The 14,234-nt window shown below is 39.7% G+C and overlaps 1 protein-coding gene across 1 annotated transcript in view; it reads left to right on the top strand.

Annotated features, from left to right (window-relative positions):
* Nucleotides 1–132: 132 nt before the first annotated feature.
* nr3c2 (nuclear receptor subfamily 3, group C, member 2) overlaps nucleotides 133–14,234 on the top strand; it is a 135,830-nt gene continuing 121,728 nt past the window's right edge. The window contains exons 1-2 of the mRNA XM_058378561.1: nucleotides 133–603; nucleotides 3,306–5,124. Coding sequence (XP_058234544.1) covers nucleotides 3,326–5,124 — 1,799 coding nt within the window. The 5' untranslated portion in view covers nucleotides 133–603; nucleotides 3,306–3,325. The remainder of the gene's footprint in view (nucleotides 604–3,305; nucleotides 5,125–14,234) is intronic.

Consider the following 14,234-nt stretch of genomic DNA (forward strand, 5'->3'; position numbering starts at 1 on the left):
ACATGCCCTACTTCTCTCGGCCGCGCGTGCGCACTCCCTATCTCCCGTTCTAAACCCTCCCTCTCTCCCTAACCTCCCTCACGCGCGCGCGGCAGGCAGGTAGGCGGACCCGTCGTGTGGACGCGCGCGCGCACGGCTGTGACGTCGGCGCTCAGCAAGTCCGCGCGAGTCCTGTGCAGTTGTGTTCTGCGCTCGGTTTTCTTTCCCCGAGCTTGTCAGTCGGCTTCTTCATCTCCTTCTTCGCTTCCTTTTGTAGCCATGTGCACGGAACGTAAAAAGTGCTGACTTTACAAAACAAAAAAAGTAAACATTTCCAGTCTTTTTTTTTTTTTTTCCAATCGGACCGGCGCGCTTGTCGTTTGGGGATTTAACGCGCGCGAGCTGTCAGAACTGGAAGTAGAGAGCGCGCGGCGACCGCAAACAACACCGGACACACACACACACACACAGAAGAGAGAGACTTTAAAGCATAAAGGCATAAAGCAATATAGAACTGTTTCTTCTTAGATCTCTCTCTCTCTCTCTCTCTCGTTTTTTTTTTATATTGGATTACCGGTTGCACAGCAACGGAGACCCGTGATAAATCTGGATGTCGTAGTTAAGGTAAGGTCATCATCACTATCCTAAATAAAAACAGATTAAAGTGAGATCAGCATCAGGTATCAGATCAGGTTTATTCCTGTGTGTGTGAATGTGCATCATCTGTACACTGCATATAGAAAAAGCTTAGAAGTGTACAGTGCAGTGCGTTAGCAGGCTGAAATGAATAGCTTATATAATATCATTTAGTTGGGGAGGGGGAACAAAAAATCATCTGAAGTTTGTAACTTGTCTTGTTAGGAAAGCGAAGGCTTTTTGCGTCGCTTTAAAGTGATCCAACAACAACAACAACCAACATGTCTGGTATGGACATTTAATAACGAAACAACTCCAAACTGATCATGTCAATAGTTTAGGAATAACTATTTGCGCAACTCGAAATGGCCAAAAAAAAAAAAGATTTCCAACTAGGTCGCAGTGCTCCGTTTATATAAACTTAAGCACTTTTCGAGATATAATATTTAAGGGCGTCTTGATGACAGAGCTGATTTGATACACAGCTTTGGGAGATGTTATGCGTAAAAAAAAAAAATCGCGCGCAGATGCAGCGCTTATAGATATGACAAGGCGCAATAAATCGCGCGCGCGTGACATCCCGTCGATATTAAAGCGCTGTCCGGTTAAACGTGTTTGTAGTATAAAGAACTGCGTCACTGTCTTGATTGTGCTGGATGGAGGGACATCTGAGCGCTGTGCTTTGGACCACAACTGCGTGCAAAACGTTGGAGGAAAAGTTTGGCACGTTTTATTCAGTTTGAAGTTTCCAGAAATCTTCAATTAATCGGTCGGTTAATGAATAACTGTATGACAGATCATATCTGTGTGTGAGTGTGAGAAAGTTCTGGTGTGTGTGTGTGTGTGTTGTTCTTCAGTCCAATGGTCGCATGCAAAAAAAAAATTAAAAATTAAAAGTCGCATATCCCTCCCTCACAGCTCAGTGTACGTACTGTAGAGCTTTTTAAAGAGAAGTGTTGGTATGCATGCGGAGATTTTTCTTTTCTGAATTTATTTCTCTTTCACTTTTGCATTAGACCGCACTCTTTTTTTTATACAGCAGCTGTTTTAAACCCATGTGGATAGACTGAGCCTGTGCACGCCACTGTTGCGCAAAAAGAAAAAAAATGTCTTTTTGGCTCGCGCTTTTTGTTACGCACGTGATGAATTGCGCTCTCGGACAGAAGTTTGATCGCGCTTTTTCAAAAAAAAGAAAAAGAAAAGAAAAGCTCATTTGTGTCCAGAAGAAGCATGAAGAGGCTTTCGTTTTTGGAGCAGTGGAGGAGGCAAATGTTTGCTTTCTAAACTTTCAGAGGTTCTTACCTGCTGAAACATCCACAAAGACATGATTTTTCTATGATGGAGAACAGCTGCTCATAAAGTGGGGTCTGTGGAGCCAAAGCAAAGGACCCCCTCCCTTTTTTTGAAGGAAATCATAACCCATCATTATCAAAGTTATTATATTTATTATTGATTTTTTTATAGATATTAGCTGGTTTGGCTTGTCACTTGTTACAGTGAGCTATTTATTTATTTGACAGATGCACTTTCGATGGTTGAGGGCCTCGTTCATAGATCCAGCAGATTAGCAGAACCACAGTTCTCTCTCTGCGAGTGAACTCGCAGCCTTTCAATCAGTAGCTCAAATCATTAACCACTGACACATATTGGTATTTAATCCAAACCTCACAAACTGAAAAACTAATAAATCTAGAAAGAACGTCAAGTTGGACTTGAGTTGTTGGAAAGTTCAGGAATAAAACAAATCTCTGACTTCTATGTAATGAATAATAAATGGCCTTGATATTACTGTTTCTAAATATCTGAATTGTTAGACTGTTCAAAAAGGGCTCATGATATCTATTTAACAGTTAAAAAAAAGTGAAATCCCCTGCTCTAGAATGCTTCAAGGTGTATGCTATTTTGCATAGAGATGCACAATATTTTCATTTTCACTATGACATCATAGTTCGGAGCACCTTTGATTCTGTTCAGTCTTTTGTTGCTGAGTTCTGTGAAACACCACAGGTGTGATGCCTTTGTAATTTGTAATGCCTTCATATGCATGATCTGAGTCATGTCTGTCAACATAAACTGCATTCAGGGCATAAAGTATGTACAATTCAACATGAGACAATTTTTAGAGTTTCAGGCTATTCTATTTCTGCCTTGATATTTAATGCTGATGATCAGGATCTGATCTGGACATGACTAACTGTACAAAATATTACTGTAGATTATAGTTCAAAAATAGTTCAGATTATCACAGACAAGTTTATACTGCTTCAGTCATACTCTGTTTCAGATAAGATAACAAAATAAGCACAACTTGTTATGACTTCAGCTTCATTTTTTTCCCCCCACTCAGCTGGTTACAATAAAGCATTTGGAAACTGATCTATCAAATGATCAGAAAATTCTCCTTCAAAAGAGATCTTACTAGGCTTTAAAGTGTATATTTTGTAATTTATGTTGTATAAAAATGTTAAACAAGCAAAAATGTGCCAAATACAAGATTGCACCGTGTGACAGGCTACAGTGTCAGCTAGTTTTTTTGTTTTTTTTTGCTTGTGCTCTGTATTAAAATAAGTAAGTGCATTTTATTTGTGATGGACTAACAAGCAAGTTACAGTATAACATAAGTGTACATAGAAAATATATCACTTCCACCAAAAGTGATGACTGTTCTTCACCTTTCTAAAACCCACCAGGTTTATCAAATGATCCAGGCATGGAGTCCAAAAGATACCAAAGTATTTACGAAGGTACAGACAGAGAAAACAGATGGGCCCAAATGCCAGGATCTATTGAGCAGTGCTGCACGACAAGGGAGGAGGGACCTCTGATGAACAGTGATGTCCTGATGGACATTGTAAATGCGAGTAATGCATCCGGTGTCCCTGCTCCAAAATGCAAGGAAAGTGGAGGAAAGAAGTCTGAGATGCCAATGCCCCAGCTCAATCCTGACCAGCAGCACCAGCAGCTCAGCTTCCCTGCATATAACAACTCCATTCACGGCCGCAAGCCGGAAGACTCTAAAGAGCTCTCCAAAACTGTTGCTGAGTCTATGGGCTTGTATATGAATGCTGCCAGGGAGGCTGAATTTGCCTTTGGCCAGCAGGGACAACCTGCCAGATGCCAGGAAAGCCCTGGAAAACTGTTCCCTCTGTGTGGCAGAGGGATTGAGGACAATCAATCAGGGACTAATAGGAGCCCCAACATGAAAGCTGCTCCAACATCATTCCCAGCCATGTCCCAGTTACCTAACGGTAGCCTTGGCGAGTGTGGGGTGGGCACTGCACCAACACCTTCCGCCTTGTCCACAGTTCTGTCCAGCCCTGCTGAAGAATCCAGCAGCATCCAGCAGCAATCCAGCCCAAGTGGAAATAACATTGTGACTTCCACCACCAGTCCCACTTACTTTGGCACTAGCCACCCTTCCTTAGGCAGTCCAGCAAATCTGGGTCAAGTTGGTTCAGGTCTGGCACCAACTCAGCGTGCCAACTCAAGCACCTGCAGCCCAACAGAGTCCAGCACTATGGGCACTCCGCCGCTAGCAAGCCCCTTTAACGTGATGAAATCACCTATCTCAAGTCCCCAGAGCATGGGAAGTGTGAGGACACCGCTGTCCTGCAACACAAACATGAGGTCATCTGTGTCCAGTCCCACAGGAAGTGGTGGCAACTTGAGGCCTTCTGGGTCTAGTCCACCCACAGTCGGTTCCATGGCCATGTCCAGTCCGAGGAACCCCTCCAGGACATTTTCTGCGTCAAGCCCTCCCAGTAGTCTCGGCTTGGTCCAGAACGACATCCACAGCCCCGATGGCCAAGAGCATGACTTTAAAGGATTCAAGTTCCCAAAAGTGGAAAGCTTGGATGGGGAAATATTTAATGTTGGCCTGGATGCCATGGGGATGGTCAAGTACATCAAAAATGAGCCAGACACTGATTACAGGAGTATGTGTCTGGGGAACAGCAATGGCAATGTGCCCCCTTTGCCATTTCCATCTCATATTAAGACTGAGCCCAACAGTGAAGCAACTTGCACAAATGCACACTATGGGGAACCCCAGCAGCCCATGGGACTCTTCCCAGCTTCAGAGACTACATACTTGTCCTTGAGGGATAATATTGATGAATACAGCCTCTCTGGGATTCTGGGACCTCCTATTTCTTCTCTTAATGGCAACTATGAGTTTGGTGTGTTTCCAAACAATGACATGCCCAAGGGGATTAAACAGGAGACCAATGATGGCAGCTATTACCAAGAGAATAATAACGTGCCCACATCAGCTATTGTCGGTGTTAATTCAGGTGGACATTCATTTCATTACCAGATCGGAGCGCAAGGAACAATGTCGTTTTCGCGGCATGACATGCGGGACCAGACGAACTCCTTGTTGAATCTAATTTCTCCAGTTACAGCGCTAATGGAGACATGGAAAACACGCCCAGGCCTGTCGCAGGCTCCACTGTCCGCCTGCGGGGAGGGCTACCCAGCCCCAGGATGCATCTCTGACACCATGGCAAGGTAGGATCAAGACAATATGTGGCTTTTTATTAATCACTTATACCTGGTGAACAAGTTAAGTGAAGATTTAAGGTAACTTGACTGATTTCAAAGTAGTTCAAGGGAAATTTTTCAACACATTTACTACCACTGTAACTATATTTTGAAGATGAATGTTAATAAGGGTGAATAACTGTAAACTGGTATGTCTGTTTATTTTGGTATTACAGTAAAAGTTTGGGAATTACGTAATAGGTTTTAACTGGATGAATGGAAAGAGGAGTGTGAAAGGTTGAGTGATTTCGCTGGAAATAACAAGGAAGGCTGCTATAAATGTTGGGAAAGAGGAAGAAAAGAAACCATGAGAAATGAGTCACAACTAACTTGATGTAAACAGAAGAACGTTAGTGTTACAGTAGATCTGAGCTGGGATCAGATTTCTCCATCGGCTCAATATAACACCCAAGTATGAGACATTCATTTGGTTTTTAAGACTAAATTATTGATTAGCACGAGGCAGTTTGAATCAGCTGATAGACACTATAATTTGATGTCATCTTTATACTCAGGGGTTGTAAATATAAATGAGGAGGCAAAGTTTGGTTCTTATCTGCTTTCCATTTGTGCACCAAAATGCATTCAGTCTGCTGTTATCAGGATTTTTTCCCAGAAACCCAGTACCATGGAAACAACTTCCTTTAGGGGTTTATGGGGTTCTGCCATTTTGTATCTACACTGTAAATAATCAACATTGGCGCACATGGATTTTTTATACTATACAGGGACAATGGCATAAACAGTCAGGGTGGAGTGACCTAATAAAAACAAACAATGGAGGGGAGGGAGCAAGTTAAAATGTGTGTGTCAACAAACTTCAGTAGGAGCTTAACACTACACACCTCTTACACTGGCACAGCTGTTAATCCACCTTCAGAGGTCAGTGGTTATGAAACGCTGGACGAGAATCCAGGAAAATAAAACAAAATAGCGCAGCTGCAAAGAAGCTTGCATTTAGGCCTCCAGATTTGATTCCAAAGGGAACTTTTACTACATGCCAGTTTGAAGCCCAGCCTGCGCCGACTGCATTGTATTCTCCGTAAAGCTGACCTGATAAAAATATCTGCTGATTATTGGAGTCATAAACATATGGGCAGAAGATACCTGGTTGCATAAATTTTTATGAGCTTGCAAATAGCAGGAAATCCTCGCCAATGCTGTAAACTCATATATTAACAGCACTGGTGTCTAATTCCTGGCAATCTGGCTACGATTTGAAGAACAGTCCGGCACTTAAATCCAAAACTCCACCCTGAAACCCTTTTTTTATTTTGTTTACAGATTCGACCGCTAATCTGTTGGTTAGTTCTGTGCTTTTACTATTCCTGTGAGAAGTTAGTGGGTGTGTGGTGCACTGATGTCACTTTTGCTAGAGCAGTTTCAAAAGCATTTGAGAGGAAAAAACAATCAACCAAATCTCAGACATAAGAGATAATAATGTTTTTAAAAAGAACTTCTAAAATCAACTTAGCAAGTTAACCCCATTAAACATAATATTAATGAGAAGTTCAACATAAAAACGATGGACTCCGAGCATGCAATGCAGCAGTACAATGCAACTGTTTATGGTAGAGCCATGACTTGGCGAGTTAGTGTTCAATGTGATGAGTGTTAACATGAAAATTTAAGCTGATGTGTTTGAGCAGAGTTTACAAACGAGGCGATGAGGTAGAGATGAGGTAGCTCTCTTTAGGTAGAGATGAAGCGAGTGCTAAGACAATCAGCTGCTAAAAAAAACCAAAAAAGTACTGTGGGTAAGGTAACCAGAATTGAGTCCTTAAACACATATTTTGCACAATTGAAGATTGTGCATTGATTAAACATAGTGATTATACATAGCACTAGTTGCTATGGTGTCAGCTTCATGTCAAAATGACATTAGCCATAAGATCAATGTTAAGCAACAAACTGCAAAAACAAACCTGGACTTTCAGCTCTTATGCCTGCGAGGCTAACTAAGTACTAAGACTGAACATGTGATGGGTTTAGTGACTTCTGGAATGTGTTTCTCTTTAATGCTGTTGTGGCACTGTATTTAAACTAGCCTGCTAGCTCAAACGCTTCAAAAACAGTTAGCAGAGCATTTAAAAAAAAAAAGCACTAATGTGAGTCCATTAAACTTGTCTAAAAAATGAGTAGTACAAGTACTTCTAAAGTTCAGCTGGCCATAAAAGTCACTGAGAAGTCACTGGGTCATAAAACAAAAAGGTAGTTCGAGTACACTTTCAGAAAAAAAACGTTGCTGCTGGGGCGATACGCTCACGAGTACACTTTTTGTACCTTTCCTATGTGAAGTTTAGAAATAGTTTTGTGTGATTTTTGTGTAATGACCTTGGATGGCTACTTCAGTGAACACTAATAGTTGTTAAAGCTTCGCCAGGTCCAAGGTCCACAGTTTCTCCGTGTCTCATATGGGTTCTCCAGTTTTCTCCCCCAAAAATGATAGGTAGATACAAACTGGTGTCCCATCGAGTGTGTGTTCCCATGTGTTTCCAGGATCTTCTGTGACCCTGAGCAGGATAAGGTGAATGGCATAGCTGTCCTGATGCTATTTAGATGGTTTAGTTTTTTTTGCATCCAAATGAAACTAAACAAGTCATGCAAATGATGTGAACTCATTCAAATGAAGCCTTTGCAATGACCTTGGTTTCCCCCTTTTTTTTCCCTAAAACAATTTCAGTCTTCCTCTTACCGAGCAAGTCCGAACCACCTTGGAGGTGAAGAAATATTGCTGACGTGTGATAAAACAAAATCCATTGAGCTCTAACAATGAGAATAATTAGCCCCAGAGTGTAGAATATAATGAATTCGATGGCTGCATGACCTTACAGAGTTTAAGTCAATAACCACCACAATGTGAGCAAAATGTAACGGCAGAAGAAGTATGCCAGAGATAAAACCACAGATAAGCGCTGTGTTTGTGCTCTGAATCTTGATAGATATTTCTACTTTCCACTCTTCTGCTCTGAAGCCACTTTTGTGCTAGTTTTGCACAGTTCCTGTCTGCTTGACCGTGAGCAAAACGTAGAACAGTGGAGCTGATCCCAGGTCAGCATTAAATATCCAGTCATGAATGGCCGCATTAAAGACATGAAGAGCCTTCAAGTAACACTACAGCACTATTAAAAGACTACAGCTGATAAAGCCTGGCCATGTGTAACTACTTTAATCGTGCAAATTGTTGTAATAGGACTGAGGGTTGGACTAGTGCTGGAGTGGCTGTGGCACTGATTCAGCAATTCCTAAGGTTTAAAGGAATATGAACAATATTAAATTTCAAAACAGTTGACCTATATTCAGAGACGTTAACTTAGTTGTTATTTTTGCAATCCTCAAGGTCCTTTCAGAGATAAAGATAGCACAAAAAATTCCCAAAGGCATGTTTTGGTTCAAGAAACATTTACAAAGTTTTGCAGTGCCAAGAGGTTTGATTATTTAGTGAATGATTAATATGTATTTTAACATCCTTTCTCGATGTACACCATATGGCTATGATCAAAGATATGTGGACACCTGACCAACACATCCACTATTGACAAGGATTTGGTTTCCCCTTTTGCTGCTGTAATGCCTGACCACAAGAAAGAGTGTAGGGATTTGTGTTCATTCAGCCATGAGAGCATTAGCAAAATCAGGCACTGATATCAAGTGAAAAGGCTTAGTTAGGTTCTTCCACATCAACCTTGGCAACCTTGACAAACCATACGCTTTTGCATAGTGCCAGTGTCCTGATGAAACAGGTTTGGGCCCTTTAGTTCCGGGGAAAGGTGATCTAAATGATACAGCATCCAAAAAGATTGTAGATTATGAAGATTATGTGCTTCCAGTTTTGTCGCAGCCGTTAAGGGAAGGACAACATGTGGATAAAAGTATGAAGGTCAGGTGTCTGAATACCTTTGGCCATATAGAGTAAATATTAACGATAGTCTGTGTTTCAGTTAAACAGATAAAATTCTAGCAAAATTCCCACATCAAGGATTGTACAGGTCTACAAGATTTGACAAATGAAGGGTCAGTGTAGATGAAGGCCAGAAGAATAAGGTGAGATACTAAATTAAGGGTAAGATATTAGGAGTGTGAAAGTCAGCTGGCCCTGGTGGTGAAAATTGTGTGAAAAGAACCAGGCAATGCTTCTGTTGCCAAGAGCATGTCCTCATCCTTAGTCGAAAGGTTTCCTTAAGGGTGTGGGGTTTTGAATGCTTAAAGGCTTCTTGAAGGTTTTGCTTGGAATCTTTTTTGGCGAGGTAAACGCTCTGTTCTAGGGTTCTGCATGGAATCTCAGTAGCTCCAGTTATCTCTATGCCAATGCCAAGGATTGTTTAAGTCCTTGGTAACAGCACCAACTTCCTTAGTTTGAAAAACAGCTTCTGCTCCATATCTGACCATGTTGTTGAAATGTTCCTGTCTGTTATCGTTTCGGTTTAATTTGCATGCATGCATGAATGATGAGTTGGTGTACAAGGTGAACAAAAGCCAGGAAAGATACAGAGGGTAAGACTACCACTAAAAGAGGCAGTTGAGCAATAGAGTTGCAGTGGTATACGGTTTGGAAAGTACCAGACAATGCTTTCTGACATTTAATGTATTTGTTATCATGATCAAGTCTTCATCAGAAGTTTCACAACATAAAGGTTATCTAAAGGTTGTTGGTTTTTAGATTGTTAATGGTTTCTTACATGCAATCATTTTAGAAATGCATTGTATTTGGGTTCTGCATAAACTCTCAGCGGAAGGAATGTGGTAGCATACTGAGTAATGTGTTAGAAAAGTGGTAGCTTAATGGTTAAGGTGTTGAACTACCAATCAGAGGGTTGTGATTTTGAATCCCAGTTCCACCAGGCTGCCACTGCTGGACCCCTCACCAAGGCCCTTAACCCTCAGTTCTATAAAATGAGATAAATTGTAAGTATTTCTGGATAAGGGTGTCTGCCAAATGCCAGAGATGTAAGGAAAATCCTTAAGATTTTCAGATCCTATGACTTTTTGTAGTATTATACGGTTCTCTCTGGGGACAGAGAATGATAGAAAAAGCTCACAAATGATTTTTGTCTAACAGAAGGAACAAAAAAGGTATCTGTCAAATATCATTGGTTGCAGGTTACAGAGTCATACTATTTTACCTGTGAACAAGGATGTATTTGGCTGCAACGGTCTTGTTTCATTTCCTGCAACAAAAGTTCTCTAGAAGGTTCCGTTACAACAATGGGTTTCCCTATGTGACAGGATTCCAAGTAGAACCCCTCCTTTAGGAAGCCAGGAATTCTTGATTATCTAATGTACTATATCTTGAGCAAAATGATACTGCAGATATGCCAAGCATAGACCATATCTAAAGATATACCTATAACTCTGACTGTTAGAAAGCGCTGAATACTGAAGACCATAAATACCAGTTTAACCATCTCAGTTACAGGAATTAAATACGCTTATGTGCAATATGTCCACCATAGTGGTTCAGTATACATTAATGTTACTGAAATGTTTAAGGCCTCATATAACTATGCAGGATGTAAAATGCCTCAAAAACCGCTCCTTAAAACGCCTTCAAATTCTGGCTAACACCCTGTTAAAGTTTTTGTTTCTGTCTCTTGTCTGAACGGTTTCTTATTTACAACACCCTTTAGCACTTTTTCCCCCCCGCCAAAATTAAAAATAAAGAAAAAAAAACCAACCCAGACAATACAGTTCAGCAGATCTCTCCTGATTTGACTCCTTTCTTCCCTAATCTCCTCCCACATCCCCTACTCAGCGGCCATTTGATGTTTCACAGAAGCCTTTTGTTGCTTATACAGATCGCTGATATCCACATGTACGCACTGGCCATTACAGAATCAGTCACAAGTTATGTAATAGCTCAGGGGGAAAAAAACAGGGTCAGGCCGGGACACAGCAAGAGAGAAGAGAGAGAAAGAGAGAGAGTGAAGCAGAGTGAAGTACTGAGAGATGGAGAGAGATAGTAGAGTGCAGGAGGAGAGTAGTCATGCATTTAATCATTTCATTTATTGTCCCACAAGTTGATTCCAAGTGAGTTTTTTTTCCCTCTTTAAACAAGCATAGGTTACTGCACCTTGGAACTAGATGTGATGTGCAATTTTTTTATGAATTGCAAATAGAAAGACTTGTAATTGTAGGGGGGGTTACATCATTAGACATTGGCAATGCAGCACAAGCTACAGCATGTCCGATATTGCAGATATTTACCCTACATGACTTCCTATAGAGAAACACAACCACGTTTCAGTCTCGGCAGCGATATTGAAAAAAATCCTTAGTTTTTTGCAGATTTTTTATTATTTTTTTAATTAAAAAATTATATATATATATATATATATATATATATATATATATATATATATATATATTATTTTTTGTACATTTTGTACAATTACATTTTGTATTATATTTTATTCTTTCAAAATCAACAGCAGTCACTTACTTCGGATTACATATTAGGCTTGTTCTCCATCATCAGGTTATCAATAGAATGGTTTTAATTAAAAGTTGAAGCAAGTGCTCTTTAGATGACTGAGTGCTGGATGACTCGATCCGAAAGCTTTGCTAAAAAAAGCAAAGAAACATTTTGCACTTTATTACCATAATAAGAAAAAGCTTTGAACTCATTTCCTAATCAAACTTGTTCTAATCTGCATAGAACAAGTCTCATGATGAGGCTTTATGATATTCTGTTTTGGCGATAGAAAAAAAAAAGTACTTTATTGCCTCTCATGTCCCTACAACTTGGTTAGATTGTGATAATAAGCTTATTCTGCGACCAAAGCAACTATGATACTGCTTTCCCATGTCATATAACCTTTGAATTGTAATCTTTCTTCCCATTTGAAATCTGCTTCCTGTCTGCTTTGGCTAGTTTTCATTGCTGGGTTTTATTGGGCATTCAGGATGCTATGTGTAACCTACAGTTCATTTTGATGACACCTTCGAAGAGGAAGTCGACTAATACCGGACGTGAAACATCATGAACCTTGTTAACTGCTTAAAGAGACAGTTCCAGCTGACGTGCCAGTGGAACATGTTTCCATGCCGTTTTCCAATCGTATGCATATTCTTGAGCACAGGGTAGATCTGATACAGTGCTCATTTACTCCTGGTCACAGTGTATGTTGTCACACTTGACACAAAATGACATTGAGATGACAATGAGATGGAAATGAATCCAAGCAAAGCAGACTGCAAACTGTGCCTTGTGTATATATAAAATATGAAAATATCACGGAACCATAACATCATGCAAGTGACTTGATAAACTATCTTAACTTCCCGGAATCTATGGACGCAACCCTGATTCCAAATAACTCAGAGAACAAAAACCAAAAGGAATTCAAGCTTTCATATGCTAGCTAGTTTATGTCTTTATACCCAAAGGAACTCTTTCAAAAATGATGCAAAAATGATTTCCTTGAAATAATCTTGAACCTGCTGTACATGAACTATCCATGCATTTACTTACAAGGACGCAGGAAATGAAAAGAAACGTCTAAACAGTCTAAATAAATAAGCTAGCACCATTTTCAGTTAAATAGCTAACATTATAAAGAAAAAAACCCATATGTCTTAGGTTTGAGAGGCACCTATAGATTTGACTTTAGGTCACTTTATAGGTTTACTTTATATTCTTATCTGTTGGCATCTTTTAAATTTATTTCTTCAATAAAATTCACAAATGCTTGTATGTTGAACCTGATGCACGTCTCTTTAGTCCGAGAATCATTTCAGACATGCCCAAGATTCGTTCATCTGTTGTTTAGACATTTGACTCATTGAATCTTTTAGCTGTAACCAGGATTTCTTTGACTCTTATTCAGTGATTCATTGACTTCTGGATATTTTCAGTGCCTCTTTGCATGCATCTGTATTCTGTGTTGGGTAAGGTGTAGAAAAAGTCTTATTTTAAACACAGATAAACATGCATACACAGCTGCATGATCAGGCTTGCAGATTTGCACCGAATCAGTGAATGAGTCTAAAAGAGCTGAACATTTGACTGGACTGAATTAGATGAGTCAAGTCACTGAAATGAATCAGAAATTCAAACACAAGTTTGACGTTTAGCATACTGCAGCTCCAGCAGTGTATAAATTTACATTTATTCATTTTGGGAAAGGATTTTATTTTATATAAAGTGAGGTGGAGAGAGCAGTGCAGTTAAAGGTTAAGGGTCTCGAATAAGGGTCCGGCAGTAGCGGTCTTACAGTCCTGGGATTTAACCTCACAACCTTATGATAAACAGGGCAGAACTGTAACCTCTGCAGTTTCCAAGTATTGTTTGATTTAATCACTTATACAGATTCAGTTTCTTCTTAGGTGGTGCCTGTATTCCAAAAAAATACATTATTTAATAGCGAAACAAATCCATTTCAGCTGTTTGAGAAACACTTGCATGAAACAATATATCTAAATATATCAAAATCTCCCGTTCGTGCAGTGTTGTTTTAAACCCCACCTTGTAACAAGTAATATCTGATATCTGGTGCTCTTCGGGGAAGTGTACGCAGGGGAGTTTGAAAGCTCTAGGCAGATATTTGTACGGCCGTTCCTAAGTGAAGTGCGGAAAAAAACACTTGCTTCTCTTGTAAACGATCCTTATTAAAAGGACAAACTGATAGACACTTAACTCCCAGGCTTCACTTTTTTTTGCTGCAGCATCTGCCAAGTTTAATTATAAATGGAGGTAAAATAAAATAATAAAATGCATCAAACAACATTAAAATGTTAATAAAAAGGAATAACAAAAAAAACAACAAATCTGATCCAAAGGTTGGACAAATCAATATCCTTGTACTCCCAGAACAATCAGATTTTATATTAGTTATGAGCTTTTTTTTCATATTTGTCTGTCAGACAAATAGATTCAACAACTTAATGTGTTTCATGTGTCAAGGAAATAAACTGCAGCATATAAATCGCTTGCTAGAACAAAACACAGTCACTTTATGGTCAAACATATAGAGACGAAATAGACGCTAGCGAGACACCAGAATATTTTGTAATAAGAGGACAGTACTAGCTAATATATTCACTTTACATTGGTATTTTGTGTTAAAATCTTTTTAGCC

The sequence above is a fragment of the Hemibagrus wyckioides genome, linkage group LG03 (genome assembly GCF_019097595.1).
Source record: "Hemibagrus wyckioides isolate EC202008001 linkage group LG03, SWU_Hwy_1.0, whole genome shotgun sequence".
Lineage (NCBI taxonomy): Eukaryota > Metazoa > Chordata > Actinopteri > Siluriformes > Bagridae > Hemibagrus > Hemibagrus wyckioides.